Here is a 21141-nt window from a genome sequence, read left to right on the forward strand (position 1 = left end):
TCTCTAGCACTTGCGTGTGGGGAAGTGTGAAAGGGTTGCGGATGAGGCTGTGGGAGTATTATGTGGCGGTGGTGTCCTCGATGCCTCAGTTTATTGTCTCTACATTTATATGAGATGCAAGTTTTCTGTCTGGTGACATCGCATAGGACCGTCAGTTGTCTTTCCCAGCCTCCGAACACTGTCATCTGACGATTTTGCTACCGCATGATGGGTTTGGGAGTCGCAGAACCAAAGACTCCGGTCGTTCAGGGCACTATCCAACTCTTTGACCATGTCAGCGATGCCCAGAACAGCCACAGTACGGCGCACCTTAAACACGACAAGACCGGGGTCGTTCTTGCTCCTCAACCATCGGACGACCCTAATGATCCTCTGAACTGGCCATTGTGGCAGAGAAATCTCAGCTTCGGGATGGTGTTGATCATGGCCACCCTGAGTTTGGTCCACGGCCCTATCCTGACACCCGTCACTGTCGAGTTGTCTATCCAATACAGCAAGTCCATCAACAACGTGGCCCATCTAAACTCCTACATGCTGCTCGTCATTGCAGCCTGCTCCTACATTTACAGTGTGGCATGCCGAGTCTTCGGGAAAAGGGTGCTGTTTCTCACCGCCGGCGTAATTCTTGTAGCTTCTGATGCCTGGGCTGCTTGTGCCTCCACTTACAACTCGATGCTCGGGGCCCGGATCCTCTCCGGCGCCGGTCAGGCTATGTACGAGACCCTGGGCCTTGCCGTAGTTCCTGACTTATTCTACGTCCACGAACGGGGCACTCGCATCACACTGTTCCTCTTCTTGTCCCAGACTGGAGTTACTCTGGGTGTGCCTATCACCACCCAGATCGCCAATAGATTCGATCTTCGATCGTGTTTCATTGGCCTTGCTGTCTCCGAAGCCATCGCAGTGACCTTGATTTTCTTTTTCTTTTATGAGTGTGCCTATCCACGCGGGCATACCGTTGTCTTGGCACATCGAAATGACGATGGAGTTGTAACCCAGGTCCACGATGGCAGCCTCAAACACCAGGAGATTTCTCATGTTGACGTTCAAGAACAACCCGCAGAGTCTTCCTCAGATGAGAAACCTGTGAGCTACCTACGAAAACTGAGACCCTGGTCTCCAAGGCTCAGCAAACGACCAATCTGGACTCTTACCTGGCATACTTTGGCCCTCAGCTTCCACCCTACCATCTTTTATACTGCTGTTGCAGGCTTACCTCTGTCCTGGCCCGTCGGCATCTCTTTCACTATGGCTCTGCTGCTAGTGTCGCCTCCCTATAGTTTCGCGTCTAACGCCGTCGGCAACATGTACATTGCCGCTTGGATTGGGACAACATTATCAATCTTGATCGGATCCTCGAGCGACTATTTCGTGAAGCGTCTGGCGAAGCTCAACAAAAATGTCTACGAGCCCGAATTTCGCCTCTGGTACCTGATTCCTGGCACTATCCTCTGGCTTATTGGCTGGATCGGCTGGGGTTTGGGCGCCCAGGTTAACGTATCCTGGGTCGCCTTGGCTGTCTCTGTTCGCGGTCAAGAACATCTTTCCTTTTGGGATGGGCTACTTTTGGGTAGACTGGTACATTTCCGCTGGGCCGAAAATAGCTCACGTCGTTTCCGGAGCCATCTCGCTGGGTCTTATCCTTCTCGGCATTCCCCTTTATATCTTCGGAAAGCAAGCGCGCGCTTTGTGGGCGCGCCATCCGTTCCTCGGGATCTACGATATGACAAACTGAATATCGTGTGAAGCTATCTATCAACGCTCCAATGTCAACCAGCTTAGAGTAGCCACCTATGGCTGCTTTCGGAAAAGTCCAGGATCTCTCATCTCAGTACTGTCCAGCCAAAGTTCTGTCGTGACAGTCGCTCTGCCTAGGTTTCATAGAGTGATGGCCTTGTGATCAAAACCATTCTACGTGATGTACTTGCACAAAGCATAAGTACATCTCTGATAGGCACCCAGGAGATTCAATATGAAAACATTAGCAGATGTCAAACTGGTCATATACTCCCAAAAGATGTAATTCTCAATATTCTCTCGTAGATTGTGGGTTGACATTGATACTAGCCCCGCTTTGATGGTTGGCGCCGTCAGCTTGTCAATCTCTCCCTTCATTTGCTGGCACCAACTATGTATTTTCCCAAGGAAAATACCCGAAATAAGCCCAAACACTCCATCCGGAACTAAGGTTATCTGGCCACACTGGCAATATCTCCTTGGTGGTTTAGAACTGGGCGCTGACTGGGGTGCAAAGCCTTTTATTTTTTGTTGAGGAGTCCAAGTTTTTCTTGCTTCCAATTTATTCCAGTATGTCGGGTCTCCGTCACGCCTCAAGCTACCAATTCAACGTCCTTATTGACGCTAGACTACTTCTATACGGGAACTTGCAGTAGACCAGCAACAGTCCATGCTTTATTCCTTTCCAAATGGTAACGTCCGAAAGCTTGGTACTAAGTTCTCTCAGATCTTACTGCACGCACGAGGTTTGATCAACACTTTCATGTCCAGCTGGTTGCAAAACCAATAACTGCTGATCCGCCAGGGCGTCTTCTTGTTGGCGAGCTCAATGTCAAAGTTGCGAAGCATTTGGGCCACGAATTTGTGGACTTCCACCTGGAAGTAAACGGTCAACATGGGGCCAAGGAGAGAGAAGAGAGAATTGGGTTGACATACCAGGGCGAGATTGCGACCAATGCAGGTCCTGGGTCCATTGCCTCCGAATGTCATGTTGCCGCTCTCCATGAATGATGTCCGTTCGGCGCTTTCCAGCCACCTCTCGGGTCTGAACTCACTAGCGTCGTCACCAAACACAGCAGTGTCTCTGTTCTGGGCAATTGGACTGATCCCGATCTCGACACCCTCTGGAATGTACCGTCCGTCGATCGTCAAGCCCGGTGAATACCGAAGCAGCGGCCAGACAATAGACGGGAGCAAACGCAATGCCTCGGTGACCACGGCTCTCAGGTAAGTCAGTTGCTGCGTCTGAGTATAGGTGATTGGTGAATCCAAGTTGTTCGCTTCATAGAAGCTATCCACCTCCTCCTGCAGTTGCTTGTAGACTTGCGGGTGGGTACAGATGTAGTAGAGACAAGTTCGGATCCCGATTGAGGTAGTATCTGCTCCGGCGCCGCTAACATAACGCGTCAGACATTCGATCAGCCAAGAATACTTGGATACTCACACAATGTTCATGGCTTCAATGAGGACTTCTCCAAAACTAGCAGGTTCTGGACCATCAACTTTCTTCATCTTGAGGAAGTGGGAAAGCAAGTCTTCACGATTGGCTCCGTCCCTCGCTTCTTTTCGAGCAGCAATCTTGGCATGACTGAAAGATTTCAATTTTTCCAGGCCGTTGGTGCCGCCGAATAGCTCTACGGCAGCGCTGAAAACAGGGTTCATGACCCATTTCGTCTTGCCAGGGATGTTGCCCATGACGGCACCAAACATAAAGCCGATCCGGATGGACTCTCGTAGATTGTCAACATCTTCGCCATTCGCTTCTAGATGTCCAAGCTTTTGACCGAAAGCGAGTTCGCCGACTACATCGAAGGAAAAGGCGTTAGCCCATTTGGAAAGGTCGATCACCTCTCCTTCTTCTGCCTGAGTTTGGAGTTTCGCGAAGCAGAGGTCCAAGCAACTTTGAATGTACTGTTCGACCCGCAGGATCGCCGTCATCGAGTACGCTGCTGAGACACGTTTGCGAAGACTGGCGTGTTTCTTCTGGTCCTGCACGGCAAAGAACGCCTCGGACGCGTTGGGAACATGCCACACATCATACCATGTCGTCTTTTTTGCGCTTTTGCCGTGACCATACAGTTGCTTCATCGCGGCCAACTCGACCGCAGAGACCTCGTTGGGGGCGATCCTGACCACTCGACCATATTTCTGGTGGATTTTTAGAACTTGGTCGTGCCAATCTCCCCGATAGTAGAGATAGGTGCGGTAGAGACCAGTGATAGCAGCAAGTGGCGGACCGGGTAATTTGGCCAACGGGTGGAAATACAAACGGTACAGTACAACAGTTGAAAGAAAGATTACAGCCAATATTAGGCTGGTTTGGAGGTTGATAGAAGAGGCGAGTGTCATCCTCGACAAGATTCGAAGCAAGTCACCGTCTTCGCGAAACCGCAACAGCTTCGAGCTGAGAGGAATGGTAGAAGTTTCCCAAAAAGAGGTCATTGTTCTGAGGCCGGCCATCGCATTATAAACTCCTTCACGTGCTGACTAATGTATTGAACGGAGTGTGAGGGCATAGAGAGAGGAAATACAACAATCAGGTCTGGAGACACGTACTTTGGGGGGAAGATTTCAGCTCTCTCGGATCACCTGGAGTTGCGGGGTCTTACAGTAGTATTCAACTTCAGGCCTGTAGCCTCCACCACCAGCATGAAGGTCTGAGATACACATTCGCCCACTTCACCAATTGGTTATCACAATGTGGGGATGGGTGGGGGGAGCCATCGGCCCCTCGAACTAGCCTAGGGGCACCATCAGGTTGGGAAATACGCATGCTAGGTAGCTAGAGGGAGAGCTGTCAGTGACATGGAGAACTATCAAGGGTGACACGGAGACAGAGCTGATTTGATTTAATTCTAATCTGGTCAAGGAAGATGAGAACGCAAGATCGAAGAGACAAGTGATAAAACCTCTGGGAGTTGAGAGATTCACTGTTTCCCCGTTCATGCGAATACAATCCTCAATAATTGGTTATTTTGAAGTCTATAATTTCAGTTTTGTTTGCTGTTCGACACGGTATCTCTTGGGCCAAATTCCTTGCTTTCCTGGGGAGAGGATGCCGTTTGGATCCAAAGAGTCCTACTGATCATCAGTTGCAGATTCTGTAGTGCAGTTGTAGTCACGAACCTTGAGACCTTCAATGAACCTGCGATAAGCATGGTTGTTGAAATCGTACATATCGGCAACGGCATCTAGAAGTGTTAGTCATGAAATGCACTCTAGAGCTGCTCTGTACACATACCCATGTCATTGATGTGGGAACGGTATTTGCTGAAGCCTCTCTTTTTGCTTTCCCTGACGAGATTCTGAAAGATGGTTTGCACTGCAGCACGTTGGTTTGCGTTGGACTTGTCGAACAAAATCATGTTGATCAACACCATATGTCGAGCGTGCAAATGACCCCCACAGTAAGCATCAAAGCCCTCCGCTTCAATGATCTTTTTGGCCACTAAGAACCATTCCAAGACGACTTTCCCGGAAGCAGGAAGGATCGGAGAGAAATCAGTGTGAGCTCCAAGACCAGCAGCCTTAGGGCAGCGATATTGCACTGCAGGAAGTGTCCACATGTCCGGGACTCCAACTTGTCCGCCACCGAGAGGCGTTGGGATCTTAGTTGCATCAACTAGCCCACCGTCGTCTCCTTCAAAGAGGTAGGATCTCAAGCGTGCGGTAGGTGCCTGTTGGCTCATGACACTCTTTACGACGTCCAACCGTTTTTCGACAACGTCTTTCGGACCGTAGAGGCCAAATCGGACCATCCAATACCCGAGGTCCATCTTCTTTTGCAATTTCTTCAATATTGACTGGGGAATTGGGCCTTCCCCATCCCAGACATCCTCCCTTCTTCCCTGCATACTGGACCATGCAATAATGTTGCGAATGACTGGGTTGTTTTGTAGTATGTCTCGCCTACGAAGCTCTCCCAGGACATCCACAATTGCTTCAATATCTTCTGGATCGTCCATGTCGACAGTGCAGGATATGAAGGTCTGGGGCTGGGGGTAGAGCCATAGTCCAAGCTTAGTAACAATCCCGAGATTGCTTTGGAGGAAGAGTCCTTCTGTCGACGGACCGAAGGAATATTTGCAAAGATGAGCTGTCTTGCCGTGGGAGATTGCATATTGGCCCGTCCGAAGAAGGTCTCCATTTGCGAACATGACTTCAAGTCCACACATATGCTGATGGTGATCTCCAAGGGGAGTGTAGCCAAAACCACGATCCACCGTCTTTAAAGTGTCAGTTTTCTCGCTCAATGTCCGTTCGACAACGACTCACATTACCCAACACGCTTCCCCACCCCAAGGAAGGCACACTAGGCCATAACTTCAGATTGTTGCTTCGACAATGGTTGTAGAGATCAAAAAATGTGACACCCGGCTCGACAACGGCGTAGGCATACTTTTCGTTGACTTCGATAATCTTGTTCATCCGGTGTAAACTGAGCACCACACTCCCTCGCATTCGAGGCGCTGGGCCTCCATACCTGATCTTGTTACAAGCGTATCTTCATCTTCGGATTCCGAACTAACCCTAAATTTTTCCCTCTAGAACACGTCCAAAGTGGAATCGCTTTCTGATTCGCAACTTTCAGAGCTTCGCGAAGTTCTTCTACAGAGCCTGGGCTTGAAAAACGTCACTGCCTTGGTGATTTAGAAAGGGGGAGATATTTACCAGATTGCTGCTGATGGAATACTCTTCTTGTCAATCTCCATCATTTCGAACGGGTCAATGAAATTGAAAAGTGAGGAGCCTGTGATCACATTCGCGACTCCGAGGTTTTTTCTCCATTCTTTAATTGCCCATTCGAATTCTGCAGCGGTCACTTTGGGAGGCAGGACTGGCTCAATAGGAAAATCAATGGACTTTTCGAACAGTTCCCTGTGCTGCCGTTGCAGGTCTTCGTCAGAATACAACACGAATTTCGCCATCGATGTTATTTTTGGATGATTGGAATAGAAGGTTCGACGCCCAGTGAAACCGCGAGTCGAGCTGCAAGGCACTGTTAATCACATTACAGGGCCTCTGACACCCCACAGTGGCGTATGCATTGTGGGGGTATGAAAGACACCCTCGTCACTTTCATGTGGGTGAGCAGTGAACACAACCAAGGGGGCGAGGTTCGAACACCATTGATAATGACCCTGAAGGATCGTTACAGTGTTTGCTAAACACAGGGCCAGTTAATCACAATGCTGGGCAGAGTAGTGGTGTGGCTGGCGCTTGTCGCAGTCGCAGGTATCATTTTATCAAAGACGCGCTCAGTGAGACCACCAAAAGGTTACCGGGAAGTACCTGGCCCCAAAGGCCTTCCGCTGATAGGAAATATCCTCCAAGTCCCGATTCAACCACGACACCAGCTGATATCATGGGCTCAGCAGTATGGAGAACTTTTTCGGCTCCGTCTAGGACGGTACAACTGGGTATTCCTCAATCACCCAGCAGCCATAAAGGAGATCATGGACAGACAGGCTGCATCGACTTCGGGACGCGTTCCAACCCCTGTGCTGAGTGAGCTGGTATCAGGGGGTCGGCGTTTTCTTTTGATGGGAAATACCCCAACCTGGAGAAAGTTACGAGGTCTTGTTCATAAACTCCTCACTCCGAGGATGTCTGAGAAGTTCCGTCCAAGCCAAGATTTTGAAGCAAAACAATTGATCTACGATTTGTGCAATTCTAATCTCGACGACAAAGAATTCTACAACCACATTAGAAGATACACAACTTCAGTCGTCCTCACTTCAACCTATGGAAAAAGGGTGCCGACTTCGGTTCGTTCGTGCAATCGCCAACAAAGCCAGATGGTAGCTGACTCTGTCTCTCATGGTACAGGATAACCCAGACATTGTCGAAGTCTATGGCATCATGAAAGACTTCTCAGACACAACTGTTCCAGGTGCTTTCTGGGCGGATGTCTTCCCGCCGCTCGCCAAGCTTCCAACAGCGCTTCAATCCTGGAGGAAACGGGCATTGCAGTATCAAGAACGTCAGACCCGAGCATGGATGAAGTTTTGGAACGATCTGAAAATTCAAATCGACCTGGGAAAGGCTCCGGAGTGCTTTGTGAAACAATGGCTTGAAACTGACTGGGAAAAGCAGGAGATCAGCGAGCTTCAGGCGGCGTACGTGGCTGGCAGTAAGTTTGATCCCACTTCCGATCCAACATTCCCCACCAGAACCATGGCTCACGTAGTTTGTTTCAATAGCAATGATCGAAGCAGGATCCGAGACGACAAGTTCGGCCTTGAACAGTTGTGTGAAATACTTGGCAGCTTATCCTCATGTACAGGAGCGAGCCAATGAAGAAATCTCCAGAGTGGTGGGCGACGCCAGGTCGCCTACTTGGGAAGACGAGGAGAAGCTTCCTTACATTCGAGCGATGGTCAAGGAGATCCTTCGCCTCAGGCCGGTGTCGAGTCTTGGCCAGCCTCATATGACTACGGCCGATGTTTACTACAAAGACTACTTCATCCCCAAAGGCACAGTTCTCGCTCTGTGCCAATACGCGGTGCACTACGATCCCGCCCGGTACCAAGATCCCTTCGAGTTTCGGCCTGAACGTTATCTCAACCACCCTCTCAAAGCCGGTGCGTATGCCGGCGGAGATCCATTTGCTCGCGATCACTTTGGCTTTGGAGCTGGCAGGAGGATCTGCCCAGGCATGCATTTGGCCGAGAATAGCCTGTTCATCACCCTTGCAAAAATTATTTGGGCTTTTGACATTCGTCCACCATTGGATGCTGAGGGGAGAGAAGAAACTGTCGATGTATCCGACAATGCCTATGAAGACACGGGAAATATATTGCCTAGGCCTTTTCGGTTGCGTTTTATCCCTCGAAACGAGGTTCGGAAGAGCAAACTGATAGAGGAATGGGAGCAGGCTTTACGAGAGGGGTACTACCTCGGGGATGTGAAAGTCGACGCTCTTGGAATGGTGGTCGAATGAAGGGAGCACATTGCATCTGCTGGAAGGAGGCTGAACTGCAGCAGCTGTGTGGCATAAAGCCTCAACAATTCAGGGCAGTATTTCCTGTTGTATTTAGATCTGGAAAACTTAGGACATTGAGAACAAGGAACGCTGAAAATACTGGGTGCGACTAAAACGAGATAACATGAATCTGTCAGTCAGGTTTGTGTCGCCGCGTTCTCCCATTAGGATGTGGCGAGCTCGTGGATGGGAATGGCGGAGTAAGAGCGTAACATGTGAACAAAAAGTCGGAGGTTTGACCTATATTTGCACGGTCTCTATAAATTGTTTACTCAATATCCAGCCACGAATCTATCCAACGCCGCCGACATGGCATCGAGCGCTGTATCAGGCATTCCGTATTCAGTCGCGATGGAGGAGATGATGCTCCGTCTGCCAACATCCTCAGGGCGATCACTCAGAACAAATTCTGTTGCTTCACTAGGACTGCCATATACCATTGCCCCACCTTTCCCAGGTACGTGAGATGGGAACGGGGCTTCACCACAGATGAATGAGATGAAGTGGCTTCCAAACTGCTCTGCCACCGCCTTCTGCTCTGTCGTCAAAAAGTCATTGTAGTTTTGAAATAAGAACGCAATGTCCAGTATGTGGGTGGCTTGACCTTTCCCAGGACCTTCCCAGGGATTACCGACATTGAAACAGTATACAAATGCTTTCCCTTCAGGCCAACCCTCACAAAATGCCTTCAGTGGTGCGTCGAATGCAATATCGTTAATAAACTTGAGAATGCCGGACATGGCTTCCTCGTCAGATCGAGCTGTCCGAATGCCATAACTGTTGAGTATGGCATCAGCTAGTCCCTGGTGATCTTGGAGACTGGTTTGAATCGACGTTTCGAAAGCCTCTGCGATTCCTTTCCGTCGTGGTCCGAGCAAGATCGCGAATATGCTGGCCTGGAGATATCTGAGTTTATGGATTGTATAGCCGCGCTGCTTCACTCACATCAAATTGGCAATCACCAATCATGATACCCTGGGTCCAAAACTTCCCAGGCAGGAAGCTCGAGTCCTGCGTGGCAATCTGGCCAAATGTCGGTACACGATGCACCAAGTGTCCATCGGCCACTGGAAAAAGTGGTATTTCAGGCTGGATGCTGGCGTATAGCTGTTCCGTGGGAACTTGGAGCAAAGCTTTTAAGCGCTCTGGTGGAGCCAATTGGTCCAGACCTAAAGCCTTTAGTGTTGACTGATATGCAACCTCCGCTACAGGGAGTGGAAGGGGTTTGAAAAGAAAGAATGTTCCGGACATGATCATCGCTCTTTGAAAGAGCTCCTCGTGGGATTGGAGATGCAAGCTACACGATACTAAATAGTCTCAGTGTCTGGGCCATAAGAGAATATAGTCGGGCAGGAGCTTACTGGCACCTGCACTCTCGCCAACAACGGTGACATTGCCCGGGTCTCCTCCGAACCCAGGCGCATGTGTTCGAATCCACTCGAAGGCAATGCGCTGATCTCGGATTCCGTTGTTGCTTTCATATCCGGCTTCCCGGAGCTCCTGAGAAGTCAGATACCCAAGAACACCTAGACGATAGCTGGTCAAAGGGTCAGCAGCTGGATCAAATGGCTTTTACTCCGGGAAGTGGCTCGCGAACTTGATATTTATGCCCAGCACGGGCGTTCCATTCTTCAGAGAAAGGCGTACAATGTTCTTAAGGTCGTATTGAGGCCAGGCATTTGAACCCATACCAAACCCACCGCCATGAATAAAAGCGAATACCGGCAAGTTCGTTCTGCTTCCTTTGGGAATTGTAATGTTCAGGTTAAGGCCGTGGAGCTCGGAAAACGACAAGTCGTTCACTGGCAGAGATTGTTGAATGAGACCCTGTTCCAAGACACAACCTTCCGGCAGAGAAATAACGCCCGGGCTGTCCGATCAAGACTGAAACTTAGCCACCCTTGAGACTTCAAGGAGCTGTGTAGGAATTTGCAATGGTGCCCAAGCTCTGGCTGCCAATGACTAGTGGAACGTACCCGGGTTCGGTGGCCTGGATCTCTCCCGCCGCCTTCTCGTCAAAGAGGACTGCTGTTGCAAACCGGTCGCTTAGAGTGGCATACTTGAGTCCCAGACACTGCACAACATCACCGTCGTCTCTCCCTCTGATGCATCCCAACTTGGGGTGCTGAATGACAGCAGTCATTGTTGGTAGGTCGTCCTGGTGTCTTGGAGTCGGACCTTTCTCTGCCTGTGTGGCACGGAGATCATTCTTGAACCAGACAGGCCGCGCCAACGCTGAAATACCCGCAACCCAAATCAGATTTCGATATGGGAGTTGAAAGCAGTCGGAGACATCGCTCATTCGAGTGGGGAGCATGTGGGGAGGACGAATGCCATTGGTTTCAGCACTACGTGACTTACCGGATGTGCAACCGCGCTATGTGGGGAGATTACGACAGCTAATCCAATTAGCTTCCCCTATTGGTTCGGTCCCACTAGCCCAGACCTCGGGTCGGAGCTGTCCAATCGATCAGCTCATATATAGGCCTAGTCCCGAGTAGGCTCAATGTTTCTGGAGACTGGGGAAGAGTATGGGGATCCTAAAGCGGAGACTCGGCAAGCTCTGTTCCGGGCCAAGGCGCAGAGCCCTTCCATGCTCCTTGTTTTGCTGCTGCCATGACTTGCCGTCTAATCATTGAATCCCGTCTACAGAGAGCATTTCTACTAACGTAACCATCCTTGCGGTCAGACATAGGTGTCTACAGCGCCGAACGACCCTTCGCCTCTTCTCCTGCTCCTCCGAGTTGCCGTAAGAGTCGTTGCGCCAATTTTAAACACTTTGCACAGAAAGAATTGGTCTGTCTGCTTATTTTCAAGACTGACTATCATGGCCTCAGGTGGTAGGTAACTGAAACGAAAGGCATGCTTATAGGCACTAATGTGTTATACCTCGCGCAGCGCCCCGTCCGCGTAACCATATTTGCAAAACATGTCATAAATCCTTCACGCGCGCCGAACACCTCCAGCGCCATATGACATCTCGTACGTGCCTCTCCTTCTCCTGTTGGGTGGCCACCAGATAACTGACTGTCCATCACGTAGATGAGAACCGCCGGCCATATGGTTGCCAGGCTTGTGGCGCTAGCTTTGGAAGGTCTGATGTCCTTCATCGCCATCTAAAAAAGTGTTCGGAATACATAGCTGCCCTCAGCAACCCCCATCTAACAGCCAGAAGTCCTCTCTCATATCATAACCAGTAAGTATCTCTTGTATCAGTACCGAGGTCTGCTGTAATCAGCATGACATGTGTTGGCGACTGTGTTCTATGCTGTCGTAACTACTCACTACTCTTTTCAGCACGAAGATTAGAGGCGGAGCGGTCGCAAGCTCCACGAATGAGCCACATGAGCCTGGAGCTCAGCCCATGAGTACAATGTGCACCGGCGACAATGGTACTCAAGACTCGTCTGATTTGGAGAGGCTTTTACCCCGGCAAAGTGCAGCAGATGTATGTTTCCTCACCCACACGGGGGTGATTCGTTCCCCTCTCTGATAAGTGTAGACAAATCAAACCGCAATTTTGAGCACGATCTCGCCGTTACCAGACTCGTCGCGAACTAAAACTTCTGCGGGCACCGCCACATTTGTGCAACTATCTGTATCTCCTAACGGCAACGACGGCGCGGGAACACATTTCTTGAGAAATCGAGGCACCTTTCCTGAGTCCACGCCCTCTCACAGGCGCCTGACTCCTGAGAACTTGTCAAGGAACGGAATATTCGTCCCCTCCTCTCCGAATAACGAGAATATGCAGCCTGTCACGCAAGACAACTGGTGTGGAAACGACCTGATTGATATTTTCCCTGATGTCAGCATGACCGATTTTATGTTTCTGGAAGATACGTTACTGCCGGACTTCAACTACCTTCCAGTTGAGGTCTCTCCGCCGCAGTTCTTGGAAGAGGCACCAAGCGAATCGTCGCAAATGGCGTCTAGCTCCGTGATTTTATCCACCAAGTCTCGCCATATGACTCCATCTCCCGTGGCAGTCGACATCATCCAAGAAGCTGGTAACAGTCAGGACGGGCACCGAGGCATTCGCATCACCCAGGAAGATGTGGACAGCTTCCACCAAGCTGTCAAGAAAAGCGACCAGTTCAAGCTTCTCACCGACTTTCAATTGCCCAGTAGATCTCGAATCTCAAGATTTCTCAACGCGTACTTCGAGTACTTCGATCCCCATGCCCCAATCGTTCACCACCCGACTTTCCGAATTCACTCCTCTCCACCAGCTCTCACACTCGCGATGATAGCCATCGGAGGCATTCATCTGTCTGAACACAAAGTAGCTAAGGACGCGCACAAGGCGGCTTGCGACCTGATTGCTCAGTTTGAGATCGTACATCTGCGGGAGCTGTCTGACGACTTGAACCTGTGGGCTATTCAAGCCACCTTGCTCTGCATTCAGTTTGGCGCCTTTACTCATGAAAGCAGTCATCACAGCCGCTCCCAACGCCAGTTTTCGTTGGTCATGGCCCTGCTGAGAAACGGACTGCACTGCTGCGAGAAGTACCGAGCGACCGCCGATACAAATTGGGCGAATTGGATCGTTCTAGAAACATTTAGTCGACTGGCCAGCTGGATGTGCATTCTCAATGGGGTGATTCTAGCATTTGACCCGTACGCAATTTGTGTTCCTACGCATCAGGAGTGCGATCTGCCCCTTCCCTGCTACGACAAGATTTGGCGCGCCAAGTCATCCTCGGAGTGGTCTCACCAGCGGGCCCTATATCCTTCGTCACAAATTGGCCTCTGGACAGCAGCTCGAACGCTTTTCACTAGTCAGGCTCTGCCTACATCCGTGGGCTCTTTCGCGTTGTTGGCATTGATAGGCTCGACGTTCGCATATATTTGTTCAAATGAGCGATTGTCTTTGGGGATAAAGGAGCCGGATCTCAATTTCATTGCTAGAATGGAGAAGAGTCTATCTATTTGGGAAGCTTTATGGAGACAACACCCGCACGCTGAACACGTGCCCACCAAGCGCGGTGATTCTCTGATGGTGGATTGTCTGGCATTTCTTGGGTCTTCATACTACCATCTCTATGTCGGCAAGGAACTCTTGGCGCTGAAGATGATGGCAACCCACTCCGAGGCCAAGGCAACCGTCCTGCCGACCGTGTTACATCTTGAGCTGGCATCGAAAGCGGTAAGATACGCTGCAAGCTCATTGCTGGTACGGGCAAAGCTGGGAATTGCCCATTTGCGGCGTACAGCAGCTTTAGAATACGGCGGACACGCCCTTGTGACAGCGTACGAAGGAGCATTGATCCTGTCTTGGTGGCTAGCCATCACCTCCCAGCCTGCCCAGCAAGTCCATGGCCTAACCATCCGGCAGGAAAGTAATCACCTACTGAAGGACTTGCTTAAAGAAGTTTTTGGCGAAGTTGAAGATCAGGGTATCCCGTGTCGCTCCGAAGGGTCTGAACGGGCGGTCATGCCAATTTCATTCTACTCCATGTTGATGCAACCCTGGGTGTGGACATGTAAGTGTCACTCTTCCATTGCCAATTTGCTGTCGCGGACTAGCAATTTCATGTCTTTTATCATGATCACTCCATGCCGACACTAACTTTCACCCTTTAGATTCGAGCATTCTCGATCAGCGTCTGAGGTCGTTCGGCGAAATCATTCGCCAGATAACCCAACCCGCAGGGAGACCGACGCAACAAATCGAGATAAGCTAGGATCCATGGACTCTCAAATCACTTGGCCGTCCTCTGTTCAGCCCGGTCGAGCGTTCAACGAGGACGAAGATCTGTTTGCACCATATATCCATTCATCTCTCTTCCCTCTTCAAGCTTTCGTGAAGCTCAAAACACATTTCCCGCCTTTAGGAACCGTCAGGCCCGCCTCGAATTCTTGCATAGAGTCATCGGTTGTCTCGGCCGCCGAAGTAATCGACGAAAAGGTCATCAAGAGGATGGCCAGGAAGTGGCGGATCTCATGTAAAGCCAAACTATCGTTTCATTAGCCAGTAGAGCATAAATTGGGGAAGATGATAGTCCTCGGTGGTCATGTTTCTCTGCCTCGATTGTTTATCAAGGGCTTTAAAGGATTCGTACTTTTTACCCAAGCAAATCCGAGGACCAACTGTTGATGATGCTTGTCAGTATTTAAATTATCGAGATGCGAGCGAAGAAAAACCAATCCTATTTCAAAGGACCTTAGCAATATCATAAAGAAATCCACCTACATGAGAAAGCCATCATAGATTCAACCTCCCTGTTAAAAGTTGTCTCGTCCATGTCCCATCTGTAGATCGTGGTTCTCGTTAGCCTTGAGATAGAGATCATCATATGCTCAATGCAAAGCTCGTCACAAACCTGTTTGGATCGAAGATGCTCGGGTTAGGATATTTCTCAGGATCCCTACCCACCGTCCACTGTTGGACTCCGATAGAGACCTGCGGTTCGGGAGGGGTGGTTAATCAGCCGACTCCAGAAACGTGGTCTTTCCGAGAGAGCTTGACCTTACCTGCGCAGGAATCATGTAACCATGAAATTCCCTGCCACCCTCAGGGCACATACGCGTCGGCAGACCAGGTAGGGGTGCGTGCAATCGAAGGGCCTCGGCGATGCAGCCATTAAGATACCGCAGACTTGATAATCCTTTTGAGCTGACAGAGTCAAAGCCGCCTGGAAATGCATCGAACAGCTCCTTCCGAGCTCGGTTTTGTACCTCTGGATTCCGAGAGAGCTCCCACGTAGTGTATGTTGCCGTATTTGCAGTCGAGTCGACTCCTATTTTTTTTTATCAACCCCAATAGTTAGCTGAACGAGCAGTCGAGTCGTTTTTGGACAGGGTCGGGAGGGTGGGAAGGACGAACCAGCAAAGAAGAAAACCATGGTTTCAGATACAATCGACTCCAGAGGCAGGGCCTTTTCCGCTCCTTCGCTGTTGGCATTGAGCAGAGGTCCCAGACAATCCTTACGGTCTAACGTTTTGGTGGTATCGGCAATATAGTTAGCGATTGATTTCCTTGCCACCTAGATGCATGTCAGCGCATAACGTGAATAGTCACCATCACCTTAGACAGCAGAATACTGACATCAGCAAGGCGATCACACCCGTAGATAAAAGGAAAGATCCGCGGAAACAACCGCATGAAATGATACAGGCCACGCGAGAACGAGTAAATAAACTATGGAAATGTCAGCTACACCAAAGCAGCACTCAGGTTTTACGTTAGCCTCCACTGTACCTGTGCATGTAGAGCTTCGTCAATGAGTTTGACCGTGTCTCCATCCCCAGCGACAAAGCATCCCCCAAAAGCAATTTGTACTGGTCCAGGTCAACACTGAATATTCCCTCTCGAATCAAAAGAGAACAAATGGAATAATCTCACCGATCACCTCTGTAGCGCAATAGCGGTAGACATGCATGATGTCGACGGTGCGACTGCCGGTGGCCAGTACTTTGTCAATCTTGCTCACCAGGCTGCGCGCCACATCGGCAAAAATGGATTCATTGTCATTGAGGAACTTTGTTGAGAAAGCCGTCGAGATCAACCTCCTCCTCTTCATGGCAGCCTGCGCTTCTTGGATACCGGCTACGTTGGGATGCTCGGGACGGCACATGGAGAAGAGATCAGCTAGGCGTGCGTCCTTTGCAAACGGCCGAACTCCGCCGTAGATGGACCTGATTGGGTTCTCTCCAGTGACTGCAACCACGGTTGGGGTCACGCGTACAATAGGTCCTGGTTCAAGCGTGTCAGCAAGCAATCCCATTTCTGGCCGTCTGTCTCATCGACGTGAACGAGTACCATAGGTTTGGTGTAGTCGGTCAACATATTTTGCACTTTGACCCGAAACTGTCGCCGCTTGAAAACCAAGCGACGTAAAGCGAGTGTGCATTGGTCCTGGAATGTGCCGAAGAGGGCAGATGCAGAGACCGTATACAATAATGTATCCTAGCCATAGGGCACCCAAGACGATTGCTGCCCCTACGGCTTCGCTCAGCGTGATCGTCTGCATCGTAACAACACCTCTTCACGGTGTTCTGGTGCAGTGACTGAAGTCGAGGCAGACCTCGGAGGAATTCGTCAGAGTTGTCGTGCTGATACACCCCTAGGCAGCTTTGCCAGTAATTCTTGTCAATCAAGACTTCTCTAACTCTAGCTAGTGGGTTGGGGGGGGGGGGGGGGAGTTGCGGCCTGAAGCAAGCGGAATCCCAAGGTGGTGGTATGGAGGATGGTGAAAGGGGAGGTGCCATGTGGGGTTAACGTGTTTCTGTGACCACCTAGGGTGTTGAACCAAATCGAGAGTCATGAGGGGGTTGATTAGAGAGATTTACTTGGACTTGTAACGTGCAAGGAAAAGGTGCCGCGACGTATGGAGCAAGGAATACTACCAATGAGCGACAGTAGGCTTCCTAACCGAGACAATGGAACATTAACCTCTGTTCGTGACCTAGGGTAATGGGAACATGGAGTGTTTTCAATTCGGTACAATCTACAAAAGAAAGCCACCGTCAAGTGATATGAAGCCCAGTAAGGTTGAGGATTATGCGGCATACTCATTTCAGCGTTTTGCCCAAACAGGATGATTAGCCAAGTTCGTATTTAGATTTTTGTCCCGCACGAATGGACCAGGCGTGGTCTCAGTTTACGGACACAACCTCCCCTTCAACCTCAAATGAGGACTTTTCCTTTACACTGGAGTCGTAGTCCTTGGTGAAGTCATGTGAGAGGTTTTTGACTCCTTGGAGTATCTCACAAACCAAGTCAGGATCGGACTCTCCCCTTTTACACATCTGAAGAAATTCGTCGACTTCCAACACGTTGGCGGGATCCTGAGACAATCGAACAAGGTTACTACTTGAGATCGGATTGATCATACTGTTGTAAACGTCCCTGCGCACTTGGTCGTACCGGTCCAGTATTGCAGGGCTGGTCAACCCTTTGAAGATGCCGATTAGACAATCATACAAGCCACCAATGTCCACAATTCCGCCCGTGAGGCCGAGACCACCCATTGGATTGCACACTAGACTGCGTGAGCGGAAGGACGACGACAATGGGCTCAACTTACAGTGTGCGGCGTCAGCGGCTAATAAAAATCTCCCGACGCGCATCCTTTCGGCAAGACGCTGATGCACACGGTACGGACTGATGTTGGCCACGCGATATGCCCCAGATTCCGGACTAGGGTTACCTGGTAGTAATGCTTGGAATTTCGCGGGCTGGCGAGCAAGTAGTTGCTCTGGCGTGAGGTTGGGGAGGTCGCCGTAGGTCACTCGCCACATGCCATCCTTGGAAATTCGTGCAGCCATATGCCAATGCTCCGGGTCAATGACAAAATTGGCGTCACCATAGCCATGCTTCTTGAAGTCGAAATAGATCTATTACCGTCAGAAGATGAAAGGGGCTAAATCCCAAAGACTAGAGCTCACGTTGGTCGCCACGAGATTGTCGTCCCATGTTTTTCCAGGAAAATTGAGGTCACCAAACAAAGAACGGCGAATCTGGCTGTTTGCGCCATCACACCCCACAATATAAGGGGCATGGAGCTTTTCTCTACCTGCTGGAGTGTCCACCTCCACGTAGGCGAGGTCGGCATCTTGCGAGATGCTGATCACCTTGTAGTTCCAGGAAATAGTGGCGCAAGGCTGACTTTCTAGGTGAGATAAAAGAATTTTCCCTAGTTGGTTTAACGGCAAACATATCATTTTGTCGGGGTCCTCGGCTGGCAAGACGTGGTGACTGAGTCCGGTAATGTACGTGCCGTCCAATTTCCGCCACTGAACTCCCTCAGGTTCAAACCCTTGTCGACGTACATCATCGACCACTCCAGCACGACGAAGTTCGTAGACTGCAGGTCCTCCATAGTGAGTTGCTCTTGGTCGGTCATCGAGATCGTCATTCGCCTCCACTACCTGTACCGGCACCCCTTGTCTCGACAACAGCAGCGCAAGGAGCAATCCTGAGGGGCCGGCACCAACAATAATAGCCCAGGGGTTAGCCATGCTGAGGAATGTAATGGGTGCGAGTCAAACAGAATGGAACGTTGGGCGATAAGATGTCGAGCAGTCCGGATGTATGTCTTGATAAGTATAGGTTGATGGTTGCAGATGTTGGCTATGGAACCGTTGCCTAATAGTGAATGTCAACCCCACATAGCCTTCACAAGATTCGAGTTCCCCCTGGAAGCCAGTATTAGGCTCCTTGTTGAATACCACACATCATGAGCGCTGGCAGAAATTGGATGAAACCGACAGGCCGGTGACCTGATACATCCGTCAAATGGTGATATGAATCTGTTGACTCTAGGGGACATAAGATAGTTGCTACCCACAGAGCTCTTTTTGGTATCGAAGATGAACCAACGTAGCATACACCCTTTGCAGCAAATCGAGCATTCAGAATTCAAGCAAGGATCAAGGTTTAGTTTCTGAAAATAACTAAGGTATCTCAATGCTCATGATTGTAGAACCCTTTCTCAATGTACGCTCCATCGATACGGAGGTCATTCGAGGAAAACTTAGAGTTTCCCTTTTTTGCATACTTGTAGAGAAATCCACAAGCCATTCCACTGGATGATAGCTGATTCCGGCTGTCTGATGTAATCCGATATTAAGTCAACTCCGACTGCCACAATTGGCCATGGAGCCGGTGTGGGGGTGTGGGGTCCTCGGGTGGGGGTGTGGGGTTACTGGTTTGGAGATGGCAAACAGCCTGCACTGCACGAACATCGTCCATGGCTTTCTCAACCTAGTGCAACATTTTGAGCAGGTCTGCCTGGGATAAATACTAAACTGGAAAGTGACGGAGAATCTGGGAGTCGAAAGATCTTGCTAAACAGACAGATTAAAAGCCCCAAGTCCTGCATTCTTACCATCCTTTCCTCATGGGTTCGTTAGGTTCACATCATTTTCCAGTCATCGTCATTGGAGGGGGTCCAGTGGGCTTTGTCACGGCCATAAACATCGCGAGAAACGGTGTGAAGGTTGCGGTGCTCGAAAAGGGACCCAGGATTGACCAGAGCCCAAGAGCAACCTCCTATCAGCCATGTGTGCTGGCAGAGATGCAGGAGTGCGGGATCCTCGAGGACGTGACTAGGAAAGCGGTGGTGAACAACATTCTATCTTTCTGGGTTGGTGAAGGCCCGGAGAAAAAGAGGGTCGCATACGTCGAAAAGCTCGAGGGTGGCAAAAATTTCCCCGCCGGCTTGAATTGTGGCCAGCCCGTGCTGACAGAGACTGTGATGCATCATCTTCTCAACAATTACGACGCTGATGTCTGTTTCAATCAGCAGGTGGAAGATGTCTACCAGGATTCCACCCTCGTCACTGTGCTCTGCAAAGATCCGACAACTGACAAGGTCACGAGATACACGTGCGATTACCTTGTCGGGGCTGACGGAGCTGGTAGCATGGTAAGGGAATGTCTGGGGATTGAATTTGAGGGCTTTTCGTGGCCCAAGGAGGACTTCTGCGCGTCCAACATCCGATATCCCTTCGATAAATACGGTTTCACTACGGCTAACTTCGTCCTCCACGACGTTCATTGGGGTGTCATCACGGTCATCGATGATACCGGTCTCTGGCGTTGTGCCTTTGGCATCAAGCCCGGAATGACCAACGAACAGGTCCGCGAGGAGCTAGACGAGCACTACAAATATATCCTTCCCGGTTGGCCGGGCGAGGGCTACGAATTGGTGCAACTCAATCGATACAAGCCCCACCAACGCTGTGCGAAGCAGTATCGGAAAGGACGCTGCTTCCTCGCCGGCGACGCCGCACATGTAAGTTATAGTACTCTCTGCGTGAAACAGCGGCCAGCGGCTAACAAGAACGGCAGAGCAATAACCCTATTGGCGGACTCGGTCTAACCACTGGAATTCTGGACGCCGGTCCGCTGGGCCGGGGGCTGGCGGCAGTGGTGAAGGGTGAGGCGCCAGAGTCAATCCTTGATAAGTGGGCCGAAGCCCGACGACATAAGTGGCTGACCTATACCAACGAGTTTTCCATCGAGAACAAGAGAATGGTGCAGCGAGGCGGGTACAGTCCTGACCCAGCCGGGATCTGGAAAAAGGACGAAGTCTCCCGCGCACATGGAATGGACAAGTGGATTGAGAAGGCGACCGCGAGCAAAGAGGGTGAAGACTTGGCCTTGTTTGAACAACTGAAAGACCGTGAGCTGCAACTCCAAAACCGTATGAAGCAGTGGGAAATCACCATTGACCCATTGTGGATGGCGGAATATGAACACCCAGACATCGTGAAAGCCCGAATGGCTCTTCGGCCTGAAGGCCTCACGCCAAGTTCCACTACGCCTCTAAGCAGCGTCACAGGCGTATCTATTCAACCTAAAGAATAGAATTCATTGAGAGAACGATCCACCAGCGTTCTCGATCTCCTGGCCAGCTGATAATATATTGGGTTTGGATATATAGGTCAAAGTTCTCGATTGGAGTCCG

The 21141-nt window shown here is 50.3% G+C and overlaps 9 protein-coding genes across 9 annotated transcripts; 4 read left to right on the forward strand and 5 right to left on the reverse strand.

Moving 5' to 3' along the window:
- Nucleotides 1-207: 207 nt before the first annotated feature.
- A1O5_00908 (uncharacterized protein) lies at nucleotides 208-1746 on the forward strand (the record flags this gene model as incomplete). The annotated part of the gene is made up of 1 exon (XM_007741527.1): nucleotides 208-1746. One exon carries the CDS (start codon nucleotides 208-210, stop codon nucleotides 1744-1746), a length of 1539 nt encoding a protein of 512 aa, XP_007739717.1.
- A 714-nt stretch (nucleotides 1747-2460) lies between these two features.
- A1O5_00909 (uncharacterized protein) lies at nucleotides 2461-4179 on the reverse strand (the record flags this gene model as incomplete). The annotated part of the gene is made up of 3 exons (XM_007741528.1): nucleotides 2461-2613; nucleotides 2674-3130; nucleotides 3182-4179. The coding sequence occupies 3 exons, from the start codon at nucleotides 4177-4179 to the stop codon at nucleotides 2461-2463; spliced, it is 1608 nt and encodes a 535-aa protein (XP_007739718.1).
- A 540-nt stretch (nucleotides 4180-4719) lies between these two features.
- A1O5_00910 (uncharacterized protein) lies at nucleotides 4720-6665 on the reverse strand (the record flags this gene model as incomplete). The annotated part of the gene is made up of 6 exons (XM_007741529.1): nucleotides 4720-4815; nucleotides 4864-4928; nucleotides 4979-5963; nucleotides 6013-6220; nucleotides 6267-6359; nucleotides 6409-6665. The coding sequence occupies 6 exons, from the start codon at nucleotides 6663-6665 to the stop codon at nucleotides 4720-4722; spliced, it is 1704 nt and encodes a 567-aa protein (XP_007739719.1).
- A 261-nt stretch (nucleotides 6666-6926) lies between these two features.
- A1O5_00911 (uncharacterized protein) lies at nucleotides 6927-8680 on the forward strand (the record flags this gene model as incomplete). Its single annotated transcript, XM_007741530.1, has 3 exons — nucleotides 6927-7505; nucleotides 7567-7870; nucleotides 7941-8680. The coding sequence occupies 3 exons, from the start codon at nucleotides 6927-6929 to the stop codon at nucleotides 8678-8680; spliced, it is 1623 nt and encodes a 540-aa protein (XP_007739720.1).
- A 314-nt stretch (nucleotides 8681-8994) lies between these two features.
- Nucleotides 8995-10865, reverse strand: A1O5_00912 (uncharacterized protein; the record flags this gene model as incomplete). The annotated part of the gene is made up of 5 exons (XM_007741531.1): nucleotides 8995-9618; nucleotides 9668-10029; nucleotides 10084-10259; nucleotides 10320-10592; nucleotides 10699-10865. The coding sequence occupies 5 exons, from the start codon at nucleotides 10863-10865 to the stop codon at nucleotides 8995-8997; spliced, it is 1602 nt and encodes a 533-aa protein (XP_007739721.1).
- Nucleotides 10866-12470: 1605 nt separating this feature from the next.
- A1O5_00913 (uncharacterized protein) lies at nucleotides 12471-14409 on the forward strand (the record flags this gene model as incomplete). The annotated part of the gene is made up of 2 exons (XM_007741532.1): nucleotides 12471-14208; nucleotides 14309-14409. The coding sequence occupies 2 exons, from the start codon at nucleotides 12471-12473 to the stop codon at nucleotides 14407-14409; spliced, it is 1839 nt and encodes a 612-aa protein (XP_007739722.1).
- Nucleotides 14410-16041: 1632 nt separating this feature from the next.
- Nucleotides 16042-16452, reverse strand: A1O5_00914 (uncharacterized protein; the record flags this gene model as incomplete). Its single annotated transcript, XM_007741533.1, has 1 exon — nucleotides 16042-16452. One exon carries the CDS (start codon nucleotides 16450-16452, stop codon nucleotides 16042-16044), a length of 411 nt encoding a protein of 136 aa, XP_007739723.1.
- An 871-nt stretch (nucleotides 16453-17323) lies between these two features.
- Nucleotides 17324-18688, reverse strand: A1O5_00915 (uncharacterized protein; the record flags this gene model as incomplete). Its single annotated transcript, XM_007741534.1, has 3 exons — nucleotides 17324-17709; nucleotides 17755-18064; nucleotides 18116-18688. The coding sequence occupies 3 exons, from the start codon at nucleotides 18686-18688 to the stop codon at nucleotides 17324-17326; spliced, it is 1269 nt and encodes a 422-aa protein (XP_007739724.1).
- Nucleotides 18689-19569: 881 nt separating this feature from the next.
- On the forward strand, nucleotides 19570-21041 carry A1O5_00916 (uncharacterized protein; the record flags this gene model as incomplete). The annotated part of the gene is made up of 2 exons (XM_007741535.1): nucleotides 19570-20466; nucleotides 20523-21041. 2 exons carry the CDS (start codon nucleotides 19570-19572, stop codon nucleotides 21039-21041), a joined length of 1416 nt encoding a protein of 471 aa, XP_007739725.1.
- Between the last annotated feature and the right edge of the window lie 100 nt (nucleotides 21042-21141).

This window comes from Cladophialophora psammophila (assembly GCF_000585535.1).
Source record: "Cladophialophora psammophila CBS 110553 chromosome Unknown aczJe-supercont1.1, whole genome shotgun sequence".
In the NCBI taxonomy this organism is placed as follows: domain Eukaryota; kingdom Fungi; phylum Ascomycota; class Eurotiomycetes; order Chaetothyriales; family Herpotrichiellaceae; genus Cladophialophora; species Cladophialophora psammophila.